The sequence below is a fragment of the Serinus canaria genome, chromosome 2, assembly GCF_022539315.1.
Source record: "Serinus canaria isolate serCan28SL12 chromosome 2, serCan2020, whole genome shotgun sequence".
NCBI classification, from domain to species: domain Eukaryota; kingdom Metazoa; phylum Chordata; class Aves; order Passeriformes; family Fringillidae; genus Serinus; species Serinus canaria.
Window position 1 is genome coordinate 99189850 of NC_066315.1, and position 21101 is coordinate 99210950.

Sequence of the window (21101 nt, forward strand, 5' to 3'; positions counted from 1 at the left end):
GCGAGCGGGGGATTTGTAGTTTCCTTTCACATCTGAGAGGTAGAACACTAAAAAGAGAAACAGAGAGTGTGTTTTGTTGAGCTGCAGATTATTTAGTCTGGTGTTTTTCTGCGTGAAAGTGCTCGTTTGCCTGGGGCGAAGCTGGCATGAAGGGCCGTGCCCTTCTGGTGCCCAGGTGTGTTCAGAGGCAGGAACGTCAGTTCCCAGCTGCTCTGAAGGATTCCCTTGTTCTTCCCTTTCCAGACTGAGCTGGTTTAACTCTGCTAGCCTCTCTGTGTACCCTGGACGCTTCCAGCCTTGCTGCTGCCTGGGATGGAAGTTTCCCGGAGGAAGTGTTTGCTTTGGGAGGGCAGACCCTGTAATCCAAAGGCACTCGCTCTCCTGCTGTGGAAGCGGGGCCCTGCTAGTATGTTTCGCTGTGTCTGTGATGGCGCGGGTTGGTGTCAAGCGTTCAGCACTCGGGGGTGCAGGGAGTGTCATCCCGCGTTCTGCCGGGAGTTGTTTGTTTCTGGAGGTGGTGGTTACCGACACCCGGCGCAGAAACAGCGGCCCGAGGGCTGTGGGAGGAGTGCCGCACGTCTGTTGGTGTCTCCGGCAGAGCTGGAAGCGGCGGGCTCGGCCGGCGATGCGGGCTCGGTTGCCGTGGCAGCCCCGAGTGAATCCTCTCCGCGCCCGCCATGGCGGCCGTGCCGGCAGGGGGCGCTGCGGCGGCGGGCGGCGCCGCGCGGTGGGGGCGGGCGAGGACGAGGACGCCATTGCGTTGCTATGAGCTGTCGCTCCCCCTGCGGCGGCGGCGGCAGCGGGCGGACCGGGCGCCGATCCTGTGCTTGCCTTCCTCCTGACTCCTGCCTGTTTCCTGGCTCCTGCTGCCTGCCGCGCGGGCCGGGCTGTCTGTCCGGCGGCCTGGTGGCACTAGCGGGGCGGAGAGGATGAGCACGGCGGGACCGGGCGGCAGCAGCAGCAGCACAAGCAGCAGCAGCAGCAGCATCAGCGCAAGCAGCAGCAGCATCAGCCGCTGCCGCGGCGGCGGGGCCGGTCACTGAGCGAGGAGCACCGCGGCGGACTCAGGGCATGGAGCCCCAGCCCGGCGCCTCCCGCCCGGCCGCCGAGGAGGAGGAGGACGGCGGCGGCGGGTCCGGCGGGCAGCCGGAGGCGCTGTCGCTGGAGGAGATCCTCCGGCTCTACAACCAGCCCATCAACGAGGAGCAGGCGTGGGCCGTGTGTTACCAGTGCTGCGCCTCGCTGCGCGCCCGCGCCCGCCGCGGAGAGACCCCCGCCGCCAGGCTGGGGGCGGCGGCCGCGCACCTCCGCGTCTGGCGGGACGGCGCCGTCACCCTGGAGCAGGACGAGCCCGACCGGCCGCCCCCACCCGCCGCAGGTAAGGCCGGGGACCGCCGCCGCCGCCGATCCCGCGCAGCCACCGGCGGCAGCAGCCGGGGGTCGGGCGCGGGCGGCCGCCCGTCTCCATCAGCCTTTGTCCGGGACGTGACGGTCCTTCCCGCCCGAGGGTCGCGGTGGGCGAGCGCTCGGCTCCTCGGTCCTGCCGGGGGCTGTGGGGGGTCTGCGTGCGTGTGTCTATGTCTATGTGTGTGTGTGTGTCCCTGCGGCATCTCGGTGTCGTGCGTGGAAAGGTAGAATCCCTCTCCCGGGATGCGATCGCTTGCGTGCGGGCACGGGCAGGCGAATGCGGGTCCAGTGTTTTATAATTGCGTCGTCTCTCGTGGTGCGTAATCAATCCCGTGTCATCCGCACCCCGGGAGCGCCGCTCTTGCGGGCTCCTCGCTCTTTGGGTTCCTCCGGCCGGGCCGTGCATCCCGCAGCGGCTCCCGGAACAGTTTGGCATCAAAAGGCACCCATTAGAAATATATCCATTTAGATGTGTGCTGACACTAAGTAATTGAGAAAGCCGTGTACAGGGGCTTAGCACCTACCATCTGTTTCGTTAAAATACCCCGGAAAGCGTATTTTGTATTGGAAAGGAAAATGAGGGCGCGTGTCTATTTCTCAGCCTTTCAACGCTTCTGATTTTAAATGTGGAAAGCAGTATTTTTTTCTTGCAAGTAAAGCTCGATTTCTGAAAAGAAATCAAAGATGGGCAGCAGAAGGATGTGGCCAATACGTGATGGTATTCCCCAGTATCAGCCTAGTCCTCATTCAACATCACAGAATTTTCTAAGACAGAGGTTTCAGCATTTTAAAGCTGTGTGAATCAGAAGGCAGTGGTAAATTCACAAAATGGGATTAATGAAGCCCTCAGCATTTAGAGCACGAATATTATGCCTGGTGTTACAATTTAATGAAGCCTTTTGATACAGTGCCTGTCTGAAAAGTCTTTTGGCAGAGACTTGCAGTAATCCAGTTTGGAGCTAGTGGTACATGCAAATATCAAAATATATTTAGTGGAAGAAAGGACATCATTTTGTTCTGCAATTGTAATGAGTCCAATAATGACTTCCATTTAAATGTGATCTGGTGTGCTTTTAGAATTATTTTAAAAAACAAGTCTTTGTAATGTTAATTAAATGCCAGACCAGCACCCAGAAATTCCAGGAAAATGCTCTCCTGACCAAGGCATCTGCATGTCACAAGCACATTGTAGAGTTTTGTGTTGCATGTCGTGTGCTGCTTTTGCTTACAGTCTTTTGAGATGACATCAAGACTTTTTCTTTTCTCTTTCCTATTGCAGGAAATACATTAGTTTACTATGTATTTCTTTCTTTTGTGGCTTTTTTTCTTGCTATTGGTGGACTTACCTTGTTTCCTCTTACACAGTATCATTACTGGCTGCAGGAGAGTGTTGAATATACTTGAATATAAAGTTCAGGCCCCTCACTGATATTCAGCATGTTTATGTTAAAGCTTTACTGTGAAAATGTTTCAGTCAACATGTCCTAACCTGTGTATGTTGAAACCACATCTAAATTTTTGGATGGATGAGATTTTTTTTTTTAAATATTCCAGCCCTGTCCATTTTTCTTTATTTTCACCTTATTAGTGTATGTATTATTTTGTATAACACCACATGTGTGTGCTTATATCTTGAGAATCTTAAGAGAGTGTGTCTATGTACCTAAGCAAACATAACCAGTCTGCGAAGACCTCCCAGGAAAGCAGGAGGCAGGAGCTATCCCAGGGAGAGTACCCCCTCCAGTGCCTGTAATAGAAAAGGGGAGGCAGGGATTTTTCTGCCAGCTGTCCATTCCTAAAGCATCCTTGGTGAACTCGCTTTTCCATCAGCTGCAGGCTGGTAGGTGCCTGGATTTGAAAAGAGGCAGGATTCCTCCTGGGGTACTTTCCCTGCACCTGGCTTTCCTCATCTTCCTAACTTTGAACAGACTTTGGAAACAGGCTGCTCAGCCTCCAAGCTTTCACAAGGGATTTTGTGTTCTTTGATTTGTGAAACCTGGAGCAGGTTTTCACTGGAAATTGTTATATATGTGATACATCGCATGTTGGGAGTTCTCTATACTGAATATTGAGGAGCTGACAGAAGGCTTGCTTGTCTTTGGTATCTTTTGATCTCTTCCTATTATTTTCTTTATTGCTCACTGCATTCTCTTTGAATGATGATTAATGTGCTTCCTCAGCCAGTTACAGCTTGAGCCTCTGGAATAGGTATTTGTTTGTAGGCTCCTGTATTCTCTTTGCACCAGTGAAAGCTTAGGAAGAACCAGAGCTCTGGCTCTGTGGCCTGGGGAGCAGCACAACATAACAGGCTCTGAAGCTGTATGGTCACAGTAATTTTACTTTCAAGATATAAATTAAAGTTCTCTTAGAAAGAAGTACTGATTATGCAGAAACTGATGGTATTTTTCCAAAGCAGTTTCTTGTGAAACAGTTTACCAGTTCATGTGCAATACTTGAAATTCCAAGTAACAGTACATAGAAATTGGGGAAAAATGTCCTTGAGATACGAAAGAGATGAGTTTCGCTGATAGTGGGGCAGAAAAATGCCCTTGGAGTTGAATCCCATCCCTAAATAAAACCAGAGACTGATTTTCAGATCTTTTCAGTTTTATCTGTGGGATCTATTAATTAAATGATCTTAAAAAAATACAAGGTTTTGGTTAAAAAGAAGTAAAAAGATGAAGGATGAAAATGCTGCCCAGTTGTTCCTCTTCATGTCACCATTGATATCACCTGAATCCCTGACAAGAGGAGGATCAGGAAGGATTCCTGCCTTTGTATTTCAGACAATTTAGATTTAAATGCCTTTGTCAGGAGGTTTGTTAGAGCAATAGGGGTTCTGCGGGGGAATGCTCTGAGTTGTAAAGCTGTTTTGTTCTAGAAATACATAAAAAATGTATAGGTGTAGGTTGGTGCATAGGTTTGGATAATTCACAGGAACAAATATTGGCTGTTATTTTCTGTTTTAGTAAACAACAGAATCCTGTGTGGGCAAATAAAGGAATGAAGAATGGTGTCTTTGGGTAGTGAACATTCAGGCTTTGTCCAGGATTGTGGCAAATGATGTGATCAGTCACGCCTGTCAGTGGGGCTCGGGCAACGTCAGGAGCAAACACAGTCGTGTCACAGTTTGCTCTAGAGATGCACATGTAGCCATGTTTTTACAGAGCAATAATAACTTTTTGCTTTTCCAGAACCAAAGAAAGAAAGAAAGAAAGATAGATTTTGTGTGAATATGCAAAATAAACGTAAAGCTCACCATGGTTGTCTTAGTGACATCTAAATGCCACAGAAGTGTGGGTTGCTTTGAAATACCCATGGTGGAATTGGAGATGTAGAATTTATTTTGACTAGTGGGTGCTTTAGCAGTCTTTGTAACTTGCAATTTATGTGAAAAGAGCTAATGGTGGCATCAGTAAAGTGCCAGATGCAATAAAAAATAACTTCTGAATGAGCTAAAACATTTGGGGTAAACATGTGGTTTGACTTCTCCAAGCTCTCTTCTTGTAGAATCGCATTTACACATGTTTTTGTAAACCTGAAGTAATAATGAAATGATAGATAGAGGAGCAGAAAACCCACACAAGAGCTGGCAGTCGATATCATGCCCAGGATTTGGGGGCATCAGGATACTGTAGGGTGCCAGAGGCTGTTTCATTGGGGTTGTGTCATTGCTGCAACCTGGATAAGGAGCTCTTGCTTTTCAGCACAGAGGCTGTGTCACCTCCTTCTCAGAGGTGGAAAACAGAACAGTTTTGGGGGGGAGTGAGTTTGGTAAAATGAGGGTTTTCCCTGCATGTTTTGTAAGTGCCAGATCCCTGGCTTAGCAAAGGTGGCCACCGATTTTGGGCATTGCACTGAGCTCCTGAAGAGGAACAGGCCATGGGGATCTTGGAAAGTGGCAAAGAAGGATACTTTGAACACCGAGTTGGGCTCACTTCCAGCTGTTGGCTGTTCAGGGCTGGCATGAACATGGTGTTCCTTGGCCTTCATCTCCCTCCTGAGACCCTAAGCTGTGGGTAGTGTCAGTGGCCCTTCTTTTGCCTCGTCCTCCAGCCCTAAGAGAGAAAACACACAGGAAATTACTGCTGGTCTTACCAGAAGCAAGTACTATGCAGATTTTTCTCTTGGAAATCTGCCAGGTGTTCAGCAGGAGGGCATAATGCATGGCGTATTCTGGCTTTGAATCAAACAGATCACAGAAAAGTTGACTGCATGGTGGCTTTCATGGGACTTGGAGGGCTCAGGGTGAGACATGCTGGAGAAGAATAGTTTATGTTGTCTTGGCAGTTTTAATGACTTCCATGTCCATTTTACATCCTTGTGTGCCTAGGTTTTGGAAGGCAAGAATGGAGAAACAGGATGAATAAATGCAAATTCAGCTTGTGTGCATGAAGATGTTCTTATTTGTCAGTCCCTGGTGGATTACTGAAAAAAATATGCATGATTTTTAGTGGAAAATGAACATACTACAATTTTTCTTCTAATTTTGTTAACCCTTTTTAAAGATGATGGGTGGGAGTAGCCTTTCTTGATGGTGGAGTTTTGAAAGAGGTGTCGCTATGATTAGTACTAAAATAAATAGTACCTTTAGGATGAAGACTTAATTATGTTTGGAATTCAAATCTAATTCAAGGGTATTCAGAAACATCTGCATTTAAAAATAGTAAGGCTTGATGTATTGAGCCTCACTTTCTTGTGTGAGAGTTTTAAGATAGATGCCTATATAGGTATTTTAATATTGGATGTCAAGTAGGAAGAAAATACTACTAGACAGCAGAGAGGAGCCTCGGTGAGTTGATGCTTTTATCTCTTCTTGCTCTACTGATCTGTGGAAGAGAGAAAGCTTAGGCCTTATTTATGCCAGGCTTTCTGCCATCAGTGTGGCTCCCAGTATGTAAGCATGAGCTGGAAGGCTTCCAGACATGGCTTATATGGATGCATCCCATGCACTGGGGGTTACGTGGGCTCTCTGTGAATATCAGCAGATGCTGGGCATCCTATTGTAGGCAGTTCTGGTAAGGAGGACAAAATAAGCAAAGAAGAGATCTCAGCATAACAAAATAATGTATTTGGTTTAAAAAAATAAAAGCATATTTCAAATGCCTGCACAAAAGAAATGGAAGGAAATTGCCAACAGGGATAAGTGACCTTAGTTGCCTGTATTTGTATGGAGAAATACTGAAGATATTAAGTATGCAGTGAACAAATGAACTCTGATTTGGTGTTGTCTGAAAACTGCATTTATTCCTGAGGAAAACATTGAAATTTGAATTTAGTAAGAAGAACTTTGAGGAATTGTGGGCCCCTGGTATTAATAATACCAGGGGGTACTATTAATAAGTAATAGATAAGACTTTAACAGAGATTTTCTTGTCTAATGCAGTAAAAAAGTTGCTTTAGAAAGGAAAATGGAATTTTAGTTGTCATTGTTAACAGCAGTTGAAGAGAAGAGTGAAAAATGAGACATCTGCCATGATGTTGCAGAGAGTTAATATCATGTCCCTGTGGGACATTGCTGGAGAAAGAACAAAGATGCTTTTTTGGGGGGTGTGGAATAGGCAATGGATAATGGAGTCCAGCTTCAGGGCTGGCTGGGGGTGATTGTTTACTCCACAGTGCCCAGTGAGAGGTGATGGGTGAGACTGGGGGAGCACAAGCAGAGCTTTGAAAAGGAAAACAGTAGCAGTGTATGATGTGACAGAGGGGAAGAGAGAGAGAGCCTTGAACAGGATGATTCAGAGCAGGACAGGATCAGAGTTACAGGCAGTGCAAATGACCTGCACAGCAGCAGAGTTGTGGATGGGTCTTACCCAAGCCTGTGTTTGCCCAGTGTGCAGTAGGAATGTTGCAGGTAACAAGAGGATCAAAGGTATATAACATCCTGCATCCATATTGGCAATGAACATATCTTCATGAAAGTGGAGAAGCTTTTTCATGATATCTGTTAAAAACAAACTGAGGAGTGTTTGCTCTTTGTTTCTGAATTAGTTTATCACATGACAGCATCAGATCCAATAAGGAGACAATATTGTTTTATTCCTGATAAAACCTTAAACCAGCTTGCATGACATGCACAACTATGATTGCATTACTGCATTTTATATGTGTGCACTTTAAGAGGAACAGAAGGAGATCAGTCGCTTTGTATAGTGCAAAGACAGAGCTGAGGTAAGGAATTAAGAGAATTCCTTTTTCATTTAATTGAGAGAGCTTATTAACAGCTGGTGACAGTTCTCAACAGATCCAATAATGCTGAGTTATCAGTTTAGAAAAGCTGTAACCTGCTGGAAGCTCTGGATCCGTCCAAAATGATGGGAGAAACTGCTGATGGCTTGAATGGAGTCACAGTTCTGCCAGGAGCACACATATGTATTGAATGAGCAGGCAACTGGGTAGCGCTGGGAAAAATTAGAATATGATCAGAGTAACAGAAATTGTAAAAAATAAAAATCAAGACCTGTGAACTCTGCAAATTCACACTCTTTTTTGGGAAGAGTCGATACCTGTACAGGCCAGAGGAGGATGAGTGCAACATCTGTATTTATTTAAGCATCTACAGAAGAGATTGGCAGCTATGAATGGAGTCCAGTAGTACTTGGAGATGCAGAACTACCACAGTATTTATCTTAGAGTGACAAAAATTGATGTGATCCCAAGGGAAACTTACAGGTTTGCTAAGGAGAGCAAGCAGTGGAACATAGAAAAATCCTGTTGATCACAGCTTTGTGCAGAATAGAAATGAGACAAGACAATGACCATGTAATTATATCTTAGGAGGTAGCATGGATTTGTTAATTTGCAATTTAAAATATTTTTATTACAAAATTTAACAGGGTATTAATACAGAAGAGCTCTTAGTCATTACCTTTACTTTGTGCAATAGACAAAAAATGCTTATGACTGTTCAAAATTAGGAGTAACTTCCGTGAAATGTTGAATGGAGAAAAAAGAAGGCATGAAAAAAGATTGGCACAGGGAAGCAAAGTCCTGATTGCCATTGGTCTAGAAGAATCTCTAAGAATTTTCCCTGTATTCTCTTAAAATCTTTACAGTTTTCTCGTTCCTTTCCTAAGCAGAAAAATGAGGCATATAATTACTAAGTCATCAGCTGTAGTCTGATACAGAAATCATGAGTCATGGCCAAAAAGCCACAAGCTCTAAAACACCATCCCTTTTCTTGTTACCTTCTAATTACAGTTTAAAGGAAGGATTTGTTGATCCTAAGTATTTTTCTTAAGAACCTGGGTCTCTGTGCTTCCTGCTCAGAGGGAGTCTCTACTTCTCCTAATCCAGTCTGCTTCTTTTCACGTCCTCATGTTCTTGCTCTTTTTGACCTTCTTCCCTGCATCCTGATGTCTTAGTCCTAAGATATGCTTTGCCTATATATAGACAAAGAATATATTAATATTTTTCACTTTTTAAATTTTGTTAAAATATTTTTTGTCTTTATATTTTTCACTTTTTTTTCCCCTGTTTCATTTTATGTTACACGTTTTCACTGTCTTTCCTCAGCTTGGCTCATTTCTCCTACATCAATATTTTCCTCTCCCTTCATTTAATTACAAATCCCATTCTTTGCATATTTATCTCTTTTCCTTTTGTGGTATGATTGCCTTTGCTTTCTTCTTTCATTCCCTTTCCTTTTATTGGTGCTCCTCTTGACTCTTGTGTTGATGAACTTGTCATTTTTGGTAACTAATCTGACCGGTTTCAGATTAGCTACCAAATCTCCAGTTTTTGGTAATTCCAAAGTTACCAAAATCCCACTTTCTGGATGTTTAAATGTGAGCCTGAACTTCTGTTTATTTCTTTTCTTGAGGAATCCTCATTCTCTTAAGGGAAAAGAAAAGCTCACTGTTGTAGCTACGGTGCCTCTTGAAGATGTAAAAGCTAGAAAAGCAAATACAAATTCAGTTTATTGTTAATTTGGGGGGTGTGACTAAAGACTGTTCAACTCAAGGAGCCTGAGTTAGTGACTCTCATGTTCTTCTTGCTCCCTTTCCCTAGGTTAGCCCTTAGGTTCTTTCTTCATCCTCTTCTTCCACTGTCTTTCAGTGCATACAGGCAGCATCTGTCATTCCTGAGGGGAACTTGAGTTCTGTTGTTGTAGCAACAGCAGCTCGATTTCACTCCAAACCTGCAGAAGTGGGGTGTGACATTTAATTATAATGTTAATCTTTAACACAAAATGAGTTTCAGGTTTGTTGCCAATTTGTGCATCAGTCACAATGTTGCCAGAAGAATCGGTGCTTGTCATTTCAATTCTCAGAGAAGCTCTCTTGAAGGAACTGTCTGTGGATGTGAGAAGAGGAGTCTGAGACACTAGAGGAAGGCTAGGGAGATGCTCTGAGCTGCAGGGCTCTCAGACCAGCTGATTATAGCCAAAATGGTGGCTGTGTGATTGTGGTGTCACATCACTAAAGTCAACTCAGTAGCTTGGTTTTTCTTTGGATGGAGGAGTGCAGATGTGTTGGCACACCCCACATACTGTCCTACAAATACCCTGGGTCAGTCCATTCTAACATACTGAGTTATGTGTGTTACTTTTAAGACTCAGTCTTAAATGTGTGCTTCTTACCCTTGGTAGGAGTACAGGGAGCTCCAGCCTGAAGGGTTGAGATTCTTCCCTGGTGCTTGAGGAAAGTTTGTCATGACTCCTCTTGCTGAGGGTTTGATAGAAGAATACTTTTCAAACAGAAATTTTGAAGAACAAAAAATGAATGTGAAGGTTTGGGGTTTCTTTTTAATTTTATTTTTTCTGTCAAATGTGTCTCTCTGAAGACTGTTTTTAGAAATACAGGAAACCTCCAATGTAAGTCACTTTCCTTCTTTCAAAAACTCTTTAGTTCTTGCATTTCAACAGAGAGCGAAAAATGATCTAATTTTCCAAACCATAATTTGTTTATAAACTGCAGTTGACAGTTAAAGTTGTGCTGTTTACTAGTAATGAATGCATTAGCTTTTATTTGAAAACTGTCATGGAAAATTACCATTGAATATTTTTTGGCAGTCAGAGTGGTAAAAATGCTGCACAGATGAATATCTAGTTGAGTGGTTCTGAAGCCTGGAAAAGTCTGCATTTGTGTTAAGAATCAGCAGCTGGAATAGTTTTTTATTCACCTGTTTACCAGAGAAACACTTCATCCTGCTTGCAGACAGAGACTGTTCTATGACTTGTGGGGGATTTTTTTTTTACTCCAGTGCTAATGAAGGGAGTGTGACCCTTAGGCTACATTTATGCGTTACTGCTCTTTCAGTCATGTCAGCTGAAGAGAGACGAAATTTCTACTCCCAGCCACTATAGATAAAGCCAGTATAAATAAATTGGCTTGCAGGGGCCATATAAAAGCAAATTCATTTCAGTCTTGATAGATACATGTGAGTGCATCAACAGTATTGTTAATGATCTCTGCAGAAATGTAGTAAATTCCCAGTGGAGGGAGTCCACGAGTGGCTGTGACCAGCTTTGGGAAATCTGCTAAGTGCCTAGCTGGTCTCAGGGCACAGAGGCACATGGAATGGTTAATAATTACCATAATGCAGTGTATATTAAAATGTTGTAAGTCAGTCACTTGCACTAGCTAGGATACTGTCTGGGTGCATGAAAGACTTGTTATCCTCCCTTCCTGCCCCTGCACATGCTCTCATGACAATATTATTGGGATTTAAAATACTGGTGTAAATAGGAATAAATAGTTGAGTTTAATAATAAAAAAAAGCACTCCAGAGTTTGAGTGCTTTTCCTTGAGGAACAGCTTTCATGGAAGTTTATCAAAGGAGCTGCAAGATAAACTTCTTGCTGTTACTTTTGAGAAATTCAAATTTTGTCTTTCTTGTTTTGGTTCAGGCTGATTTATTTGTTTTCTGTGCTTCAGGACTTGTTTGGCACTCTGTTAAAGGGATGTTCATAGGATCTCAGCTCTGCTGTGAGGTGCAGCTATGAGTGCTTGGTGCTTCTCAGAGGATCTAGAGGACAGCTTGGCTCCTGTTCCCTTAGACCATAGGAGATGCAAGTCTGAGTATTTTAAACTATCAGCGATTGCAAGCATTGGTGGCCTAGTGTATGCACTGCATTGCTATAGGTTTAAAATTTGTACTTTTTAATGAAGTAGTAATTTTTTTAAAAAGTAATGTCTTTTTAAAGACAGCATGTGCTTTTTTCTTCCCCTGTCTTGACTGCATTTCTCTGAATTAATCTTGTATCATAAAGATACATTGTTTTGGTCACCTGTCATTTGACTTCACTAAAGTAGCCCCTAATATTAGTAAATCTGCTAATAATCCTAGCAGTTAAAAAACATTCTCAGCAAATTTCCCCTGCTTGTAGTTTGTAACAATCACGTGAATGTTACCATTTTAAACACGAAAAGATTTATTATGTGGATCTGAAAGTGAGTGAACCAGAGGTACCAGTCCTTTTGAAAAGATAATAGGAGATGCAAAAGCCTTTTAAAGTCACTCTTTGCTCTTGGTTTTGAAGCCAGACACCAGCACTAAGCATTAGCTTGCTTTGGCAACAGTTCAAAAGGAAAGTAAACAACTTTCACTCTGTTAGGTGGGTGTTCCCTATGAATTCAGGATGTGTCTAACCTTTAGCTTCAAAGAGAAGGTGACCAGTTCAGTATGAAAACTTAGGTTTTTCTGTGCAGGTGACTCTACCCAGAGCTGAGTGTTTTGCATGCCGTTCACATTTATCATGTGAAGTCAGTGGGATCGCTCCTCTGTGCAAGCATTGTGCCAGCCAGTTGGCTGAGCTTCCTTGGGCTTGTCAGCCAGTCTGATGAAATAGTCTTTCCAGTTATGGGTACAAATCACAGGCTTTTCCAAACTACTGCAGTAAATCCTTCCTAATCATCACCTGAACATGTGCTCTTAGAATACTCATGCACAGTCAAGCAAATGCATCCTGTTCTGGTTTTTAAGTACATGAGATCTCAGAGTTCTGTCATGCATTTTGTAGGCTCTATGCTATTGGGTCCAAAGCTGCAAATTCTAAACCAGCAGTGTGAATGCAATGAAGCTGAAAAGCTAAGACAAAAAATGTAAAATTTTATATCCGTGTGTTTCGGAATTAAAGTTTTGGGTAGATCCCCTTTCAAATGGATAGATTTCTGTGGAACAATTAAATTCCTTGAATAATTTTTTTCCAGCAGGAAATCATCCTGTCAGGATTCCTTGACCCTACTTTGATAAGGATTATTAATACAAAATTATAAACTTGCTGCTTTCAGTGATATGATGCTTTCCTATGATGCCCTGTGAAATTCTAGTCTTCTTTTTGCTAAGCTGTCAAGCCACTTTGGTATAAAATTATTTTATGTTTCAGAAAACTGAGATTTCAATTTAATGAAACAGTTCAGAAATTTAATTTTTCTTTATTATGCAAATTCCTAAGTGATGTTTCTGAACTCAGAGGAAATGCAAAAATTGACAAGTGAGACTTACAAAAATAGTATAGTAATGTTTTAACTTTAATTTGTTTGAACTTCATATATCTGTTGAACTCTTTGAAATCCCAGAAGTATCAGATGAAACAGTGGCTTTTCCCTAGTTTATGAATTAATGCTGCTTATTCTCTTGAAATAACTATTTGCTACTGCTTAATTTAAGCCAACATGTTTTCATGTTCCCTCCATGGCTAAACATCAATCATACAATTTAAATAATGAAGCCAGGCATTAAAGACACTTCTTTTTAAAAGCCAGTATTGTAAAGGATCCAAAGAAAAATCTTACAGGGTAGGTCCTTCTTGTTGTTAACACCAGGATGCATATATAATAAAACATTATTGAAATGTGTGATTCAGGTGAGACAAGGAATATTTAGCAATTACTCAAAAAAGAGAAGTGACTCAACTTTTTAGTTTTGTTCTTCATTGTCTCTTTATCTGAAAACTTTTTTTTTCTCTTACAGATAAATCAGGCCGTTTACACTGCACAGAAATGGAGGTAAGAGAAGTATTTTGTGTTCTCTCTTAGTAGTGATTTAGCTCAGCTCTTTCTCATTAACTTAGAGTGTAGATGTAGTATTCTTACAGTGTGGAGTTATCTTTGCAAAGTTGTAATGTTTATTGCATTTATAGCTTTCACTGGCAGCTGATAAGTGTGTCTTAACATGGGATGTTTAGTCTCATGTTCAAAAATACAGGAAAAAGGCTGTGTGGTTTTTCAAATCCAAGATTAAAGATTTGTGATGCAGCCAGTGTAATCTCATTTGATATTAATCTCTTAAAAACATATGTGTATTTTAAAGAATATTTAATGTAGGCAATTTCTGTTGGATAAATTATTCTGTTATACTTACTTTTGAAAGGACTAATCAGTCATGGAATAAATACTTAGTGTTTATGGAATGGCTTGGTGATTTTTCACAACCTGAGAATTTGGGTGGACCAGAGAATACAAGCAATCTCAGGGTTGCTTGTTCATTTAAAATCATCCTGATTTCAGATACTTTTGGTATGACCTTTAAATTATCACTCAGCAATGTTGTGGGGTCCAAGAAATATTGTTGTATGTCTTGCTGGGGTAACAACAGAAACACAAATCCACTTAAATCTGCTTGATTTATATCTTGACCGTTATTTAAATCTGTATATTTGTCACTAAACTGTGATTAGTGTTGTAATTGTTTAAATGTCAGATTCATAGATTTAATCCAGGACTGAATGCAAAACTAAGTAGAACATCTAGTTGAACAAGATGTGGACTCATAGTCTATTTTTTATTATCATACAGAGTAAATAATACAGTCTACTCAAATAAAGCTTTCCAGCAATAAATACAATTTCTGTGTCCTTTGCAGGGCAGCCTTTTCTCACTGCCTTTGAACTTTCTTTGAAATGTAAAACTGAGTTTTTACTGCAACTGTTCCATCCGTACCTCAGGCTGAGCCTGGAGATGGGACAAGCGGTGGAGCATCTTTAATTGGCGGCTTGTCAGCGTTCTCATCAATAATATATGTGAAGGTGACAAAGTGCTGTTACCAAGTGCAAGTGGTTTATTCATAGATAAACTGTGCAGGATGATGGCTGGCTATAAAAACAAAATGATAGGCCAGCTAATTCAACTACAGATGGTAAAATGCTAATGTTATCCAGGTGTTTTCAAGTATTATTAATAATAATAAAATCTGAAATGTTCTTCCTGCAGGATAACAGTGTAAGGAGCAATTCATAACAGATAGAAGTACAGAAATTGGAAGTGGGCATGTTTTATTGCTTTGAGTGGTTTGGTTTAAACAAATGCATCCTGCATTTGTTACAGGATTTGCAAAATCTCAGTTCACAAATCTAGTGCCTTATTTACAAATTATAATCTAGTGTGTCGTATGCTCTGCATAGTAAATATGTTTACAATTTTGCTTTGTGTTTTTTAAAAGGAAGGTAATCAAAGGCCCTAATATTAAAAATACAGGTAATATACCACTGTTAAAATGTTTTTAACAAAACATAAAGTACTTCATTTTGGGAAAGTAGAAGTGTTATTGCTTCAAATGGAAATGTCTAGTAAGAGTCAGTTCAATATGCTATATTTCATCTTCCATGGGAAAAGAGTTTTTTAATTTTGGTCTTCTAAAAGTTTATTTGTTGATAGTTGAAAAACAGATTGGAGCTTCCCATGAGGCAGAAGCTTCACTTTAGAATGTCTCTAATAAGCAGCACTGTGACCATTATCATATTGACTCTTCTCTTTATCTTTGTCATTTTGAAGGAGGCTGTGAAGGAGTCAGTAACTTTTTTCTCCTCCAAAATTCCTTTGGGGTTGCAGCGTTAGGCTTGAAGTTGATGATGTTTGTGTTTTTCAGAACTAGGAATTCAGCAGAGACAGCTCATCTCACTTTTTTTGGTCTTGTGGAAGAGAGTGGCCTAAATGAACATACTAGGATATGTGGGAAACTTCTTAAAATCTTAATGAATAACAATCATAACTTTTTTTACAAAACATAAACTGTCCAGAATTGGTACACCTTTTATTTCAAGCCAATAATGTGAGTGGTGTGTCAAGTTCAGAGTCCAGATGCCATAGCCATAACAGGAGGATGGGAGTAAGGAATAAGGTGACCTTGTTTAATCTGCACCTGCCTATAACTCTGTTATGTACATAATGATAGCGCTCCTTAGTCATCTCAGCCGAGGTGGTGAAATTATATAAAATATGCCAGCCTCATTTGTAAATATTTAGTGCTCACATAGAAAGTATTCTGTGAATGTGAAATGATTCATATGTAGGAGGGTTTAATTGCCATCTATTTGAAAAGACCCACCTAAGTGAGCACAGGCCTGTTGTGTGTGATTAATGCAGTTAACCAGGACGTGTGCTAACACAGAGACACACGCAACCTCTCACGCTGCTTAAGGGTCAGAAGGGAATTAAATAGCCTGTCCCAAACAATGGTGAATAAATCACTCAACACTATTCAGTCCAAGTCAAATCACAGAAGGAATCAATTGTAGAAATGTTTTGTGGAGACTGTGCGCTGTCTATGCAAATTCTATTCATGAGCTCTCAGTATCATACATTAAGATTAAAAATCTTAATGTATATTGAAAATCACAGTACTTGTGTATGGAGCTAGTTTTTTTTAACCTTTTCATTGGAAACTTGAAGCATTGACTGTATTTTAGATAATTATTCAGGGGAAAAAATATACAGCTTATAAGAATACAGCGTTCACTGTCATACAAATGAGAATATACCTGTAAGTTCAGTGTATTGATGCAAATAAAATTAACCACCCGTCTCATGCAGATGAAAATGAGAACAGGTATTTAATAGCACAGAATGTTAGGATTTCAAAAGAGGTGTCATAATTTTGCATTAAAAGCCATGCCACCCCTGTATTAAAGTGTGTTGCCTGCTCATAATTCAAGCAGTGTAAAATGGGTATTTAGCATATAGTAATATCTAGGGTTCATATTTTTATCCTTGTTAAGTGTAAACAAAAGTAACATTCTGATTGAAGAGTAATTGCTGCAGCAAACAATCCTTGTCATGCACAGTAATAGTCACTTTGTTCTCCTTCCTGAGCATTAACCCTATGGTGACAAGGGAGAAGAAATGTCACTGCACAGAGGACAGGCAAAAATGTTTGAGAATAATTAATTTTAGTAAAATATGAATGCATGTGACTTCCATCAAAATAAGTTTTCATTACATACTGAAAAAAAAAATTTCTCTGTGAATGCTTGGTTGCAGATCTGGTAATTCTATGAAAGCTTATGATTCCTTGTGCTTTTAAGAGGAAAATTACCACGAGCTCTGATTTGCCTTCTAGAAACCAAGGCAGAATCATGCATCTTTTCTTGCAAGCATTAATTTGTGCTTAGCATTATGTGGCAGTTCTGATAAGTGAAGCACTCATCCCTTGCTGATGGAATTATCTCGCAGAGAAGCTGCACTCTAGCCTTTGAGGGACCTGTTATTTTAGATACCTGAAAGTCCATTATGCTTGTTCATTGATGTGGGGTTTCCCTGGGAATCAGTCTGACCTCCAGATTTTCCTGAAATACTCCATAGTTGCAGAGAAGCAGCTTAACAGACACTCAATTAAATAACAAACACACAAAAAAACCATAGTTTAGGTTTTGACCTTCAGTGTTTTGCAATGAGCTGCTTTTTCAAGAGGAGCTTTGCCTTTTTGTAATTTGTATAAGTTTCTAGCACATCAGGAAGAGATTTATCTTGGAGAAAAATGGATTTCTGATTTTTCCTTGCTATAAGCTTAACACATTGCCTTTTTCATTCAGCAGTTTCATTGGGAATACACAGCAAATATTGGGCTGGAGAACTAATAATGTATTTGACTAAGCTGATTTAGTGATAGTCAAAGCCTGCCATCTGTCCAGAGTTCTCGAGGAGAATTTGGCTGTTCCTTGTAAAGGCTTTGTAGTTTTGCAGTATATGATGTGCCTTTATTAATCTACACGCCCTGAAGTCACACAGGATTTATGATGAAATCTCCATTCCAGAGATACCTCTGATAAACCTTTCAATCAACTGGGGAAGAGTCCAGAGGCAGTTTCAGCCTTTGGTCTTCTGACAATTTCAGATAATGGCTGGTGGAAAACTAGGTCTCACAGTAACTTGGGCCCTTCCAGGGAACCTTTTGCCTGCAAAAACTACAAATAATAGAACATAGAGCATGAATTTAGGTGGTGTTGGTGTTTATTTGATGTTTTGGGGGTTTTCTTGGTTTTGGTTTTTTGGTTTTTTTTTTTCTTTTGGTAACTACAGAATTCCCTTTTTTTTCGTAGGATGAGATAGAAAAATCTGCAACTATAGATTATATGAATCTGAAACAGGGCTCAGAGTTTAGGAAGAGTAAGATAATTTTTACAGCTCTTTAGTTTTTGCAGAACTCCTTCTGTATAAATTCTATTTAATTGTGCTTGAGAAGATACCCATCTAATCAGAAGCATGCTAGCTTACCTATGGCAGCAATCATATGCACTCATTGATAGCTATCATATCAATTAGCTTTAAGGTGCTGTTTTTTGAGTTAACCAGTGCTGGTGGATGTGCTTTCCTGTCTGTTCAGACCAGGAGACTAATTTGATTGCTCATTCAAACTGGAAGAAAAAATTAAGCTTTACATGCTTGCATACCAACAATTTAACAGCCCTTTGTGTTGTCCTTCTTTGTTGTTCTGCATAATAAAACACAAGTTTAGAGTTTCAGTATGAAATAGCAATGCTGTCTCAAAACTTTTTTTTTTCTGCTAAATCTCTTGAAGCCTTCTGAGATTATATAACATTTTCCTATGAACTCTGCTACTTATGAATTTTCTGTTAGAGATGCTGCGTCTTCCTACCTCTTTGCTTATTTCCAAAAAGTTAATAGTCAGAGCACAATAACATGAGGAGCATTCTGTGGATGAATAAAAGAGGATAATAGTGTGGTTGCATGGTGGGAGTTCTTTGTTATTGCTTGAAGGACTTTGCCTAGGGCAGTGCTGAAACTGAGGTAAAATACACCCTGGAGTTCAGTATGTTCAGTTTCAGTGATAAGTTTGACCTGATAGCATTTGCTTTTGGATCTGTAGGGGACGAACTCCAACTCCACCCCTATTCCTGAATGTCTCTATTCACTTAGAAGTTCAACATCCACAATATAAGAAGTTCAGGAGATAGGCAGGTGATGAGAATAAAATATGTAAAATGTAGGTTAAATGACAGATGAAAGCATATAAAGCAGCTCAGTCTCTGAAGATTTCCTGTTGTTTACATCTCTTCTTTCCCTGCACCACTTCAGTCCACACAGTGCTTACTTGCAGTGATGAGTTTTGGAGTACTGAATAAAACAGTTTGGTATTTGATTTTTGGAAAGCCAAGGAAAATGAAACTTTAGCACTTTTTTTTTTTTTAAGATGAACAAGAAGCACTTTAGTGGGCTAGTTAAGTACCTTAATATAATACTGCATTTATTTTGTGCTGCATTTTTTCTTCCATATTCTACTTTTGATGTTGTAGGACATGAGTAACTTCCTTTGACTGAAGTAGATATTCATGGTGTTTCATGAAGAGATTTGGATTTTTTTTGTTTTTTGTAAAATGCTACAGTCTTAATCTTAAGAGAGAAAGTTGTTCAAAAGACCTTTTGTGTCTGTGTGTTTCTAACTGATGTCTAATTTTTTTACATTTCTGTAAAAAATTTCTGACTGGGTTTAGAGGCTCTCTACCATAAAATTCCTGGAAAATCTAAGCAGCATTATTTGAACAATAACTTGCATTACTGGCCATGGCTAATTTTAACACAGCTAAGATAGCCTAATTGCTTGTTAATCAGTTTTGAATTTGGTCAGTGGTCAAAGAAGACAGGAACTCAAAGGAGCTAAACACTATTTCACTTCAGCAGTTCAGTTACCAGGCACTGGTTTTCCAATTTAAAAGCAAATGTTGTTTTAAATTTAGGCATTAAGAACATGAGGTAAGGATTGAAAGAGAGTTGTTTTCAAAATCTGAAGAGATTTAAAGTGAGAAAAATGAATAAGGTGAATTCAGAGTGCTCCCAGCTGCTTTGTTAAATACACCTGTGCTCCCCTTTCAATTGATAACTTATTGAGTCATTCTAACATTCCTTCTTTGAATGCACTTAGAAATATTGATCTAGTTCATCTGAACAATTATTGTATGAAGCAGATAATGTTTTAACATTTTAATTCTTGTTAGTCACTTTGTACTTCACATGTGTTAGACCCTTAGCAATTTATACTTGGGAAAATAACAAATCCTTATGAAAGGCTTTTTTTAAATGCAGCTTTAGGTGACCTAATGTAGATGAACACATGGAATTTTTAATGAACAAATAGACAGTGCTGTTAATTTTTATTTGGTCTTCATTCTGTCTTGCTGCCTTCTGTTATTTTGTCTCTCTGCTGGAAGCAAGAACTGCTGTTTTGTGCTTGTGAACATTAAGAAGCTGCATTTATTGCAAGAGAAGGGAGAAGAAATGTGGTGTTCCTCACAGGATTTCTAAAGGTTTCTTAGGGAAAGTACTAAGAGTAAAGCTTAATTGGAATTTTAGTAGAGATATGCATTTTCAGTAAGTCAGTAACAGGAGAGGACATGGTGGTTGCTTCAGAAATTCCCTGTAACACTGTCTTCAAGCATTCAGATACCATAAGGCTTATTCTTGCATGGAGTGAGATCAGCAGAAAACAATCTGTTGAAAGTAACATGGGTTTTTTTTTTTTAATAGTTTCTATGTTTTAGTTAATACATACCCAAATAGCTACATTTTTTCTTTGCACTTTTATAAGTAAATGTTTTTCTTCACATGAACATTTATCATGTAGCTTTTTATCAAAATCTCTTGACCTGAGAAGTTGAGGCATTGAACAAAGCAAGATTTGCAGTCGAGTAGTGAGAGTGTGCAGCACTGCGTGCTTTCTTTGGCAGAGAGGATCCTGACTTGGTCTTGGGGCTCACTGAGGCAAAAGGGGGTTTTGTTAGTTTTGTACTTTCTTTTGTTTGACTTGACACAGTGCAATTCATTTGAGCTTTTGTTCCAGAGTGAACTGTATTGCAACTGGTAAGTTTCTGTGCTGCCCATGACCTACCAGGGTGAACATTTTCATCTTAAGCTGTTTGATTTTGTCTGCCAGTTACATGTCTGTAATGTCAATCATGGGAAGACAAAGCAAGCTCCAAGATTTCTTCTTAATAGCATAAAGGAAAGAAAGATGTTCCGTGCTGAACTGTTGGATTAGCCTTTAGTGTTGCTGTGAGCTGTAGTAGGTGAAACAAAATACTTTTATTTACCAAAAGGAAATGCAGAGGGTAAATTGAACACACAGTTAAAATTAGACTAAATTCTAAATGTGTATTTCATCACGTCCCTTTCTTCTATTAACCAGTGGCTATTAAGAAGCACCTGTAATGCTTTTAGTACTTCACCCTCAGCAAGAAGTAAAGGTTAAATAATTAACTAGGACAAGGCAAGCTGTTCACACTTAGTAGATTTACTCCTGCTTCATTTAAGAAAGTAGAGGTACTCTGTTAAATTGACAAGTTTTTCTCTTCCACCTATTAGACCCTAAGCCTGAAACATCCTTGTCCATGTCGCAAGTCACAGTTTCTCACCTGTATTGTGCCTTTACTTCCAAGTGTCCCTCTCCTGCTTTCTTCCAAAATCTTTTATAATTCATTCATTAACTTCCTTTTTTTCTGTTTCTTCTTAACCAAAAAGTTA

General features: G+C 40.2%; 1 protein-coding gene across 1 annotated transcript in view; it reads left to right on the forward strand.

The window, feature by feature from the left end:
- The first annotated feature begins 742 nt into the window (after positions 1-742).
- Positions 743-21101, forward strand: part of SPIRE1 (spire type actin nucleation factor 1) — a 132588-nt gene continuing 112229 nt past the window's right edge. Inside the window, exons 1-2 of the mRNA XM_030227158.2 lie at positions 743-1378; positions 13324-13358. Coding sequence (XP_030083018.2) covers positions 1072-1378; positions 13324-13358 — 342 coding nt within the window. The 5' untranslated portion in view covers positions 743-1071. The remainder of the gene's footprint in view (positions 1379-13323; positions 13359-21101) is intronic.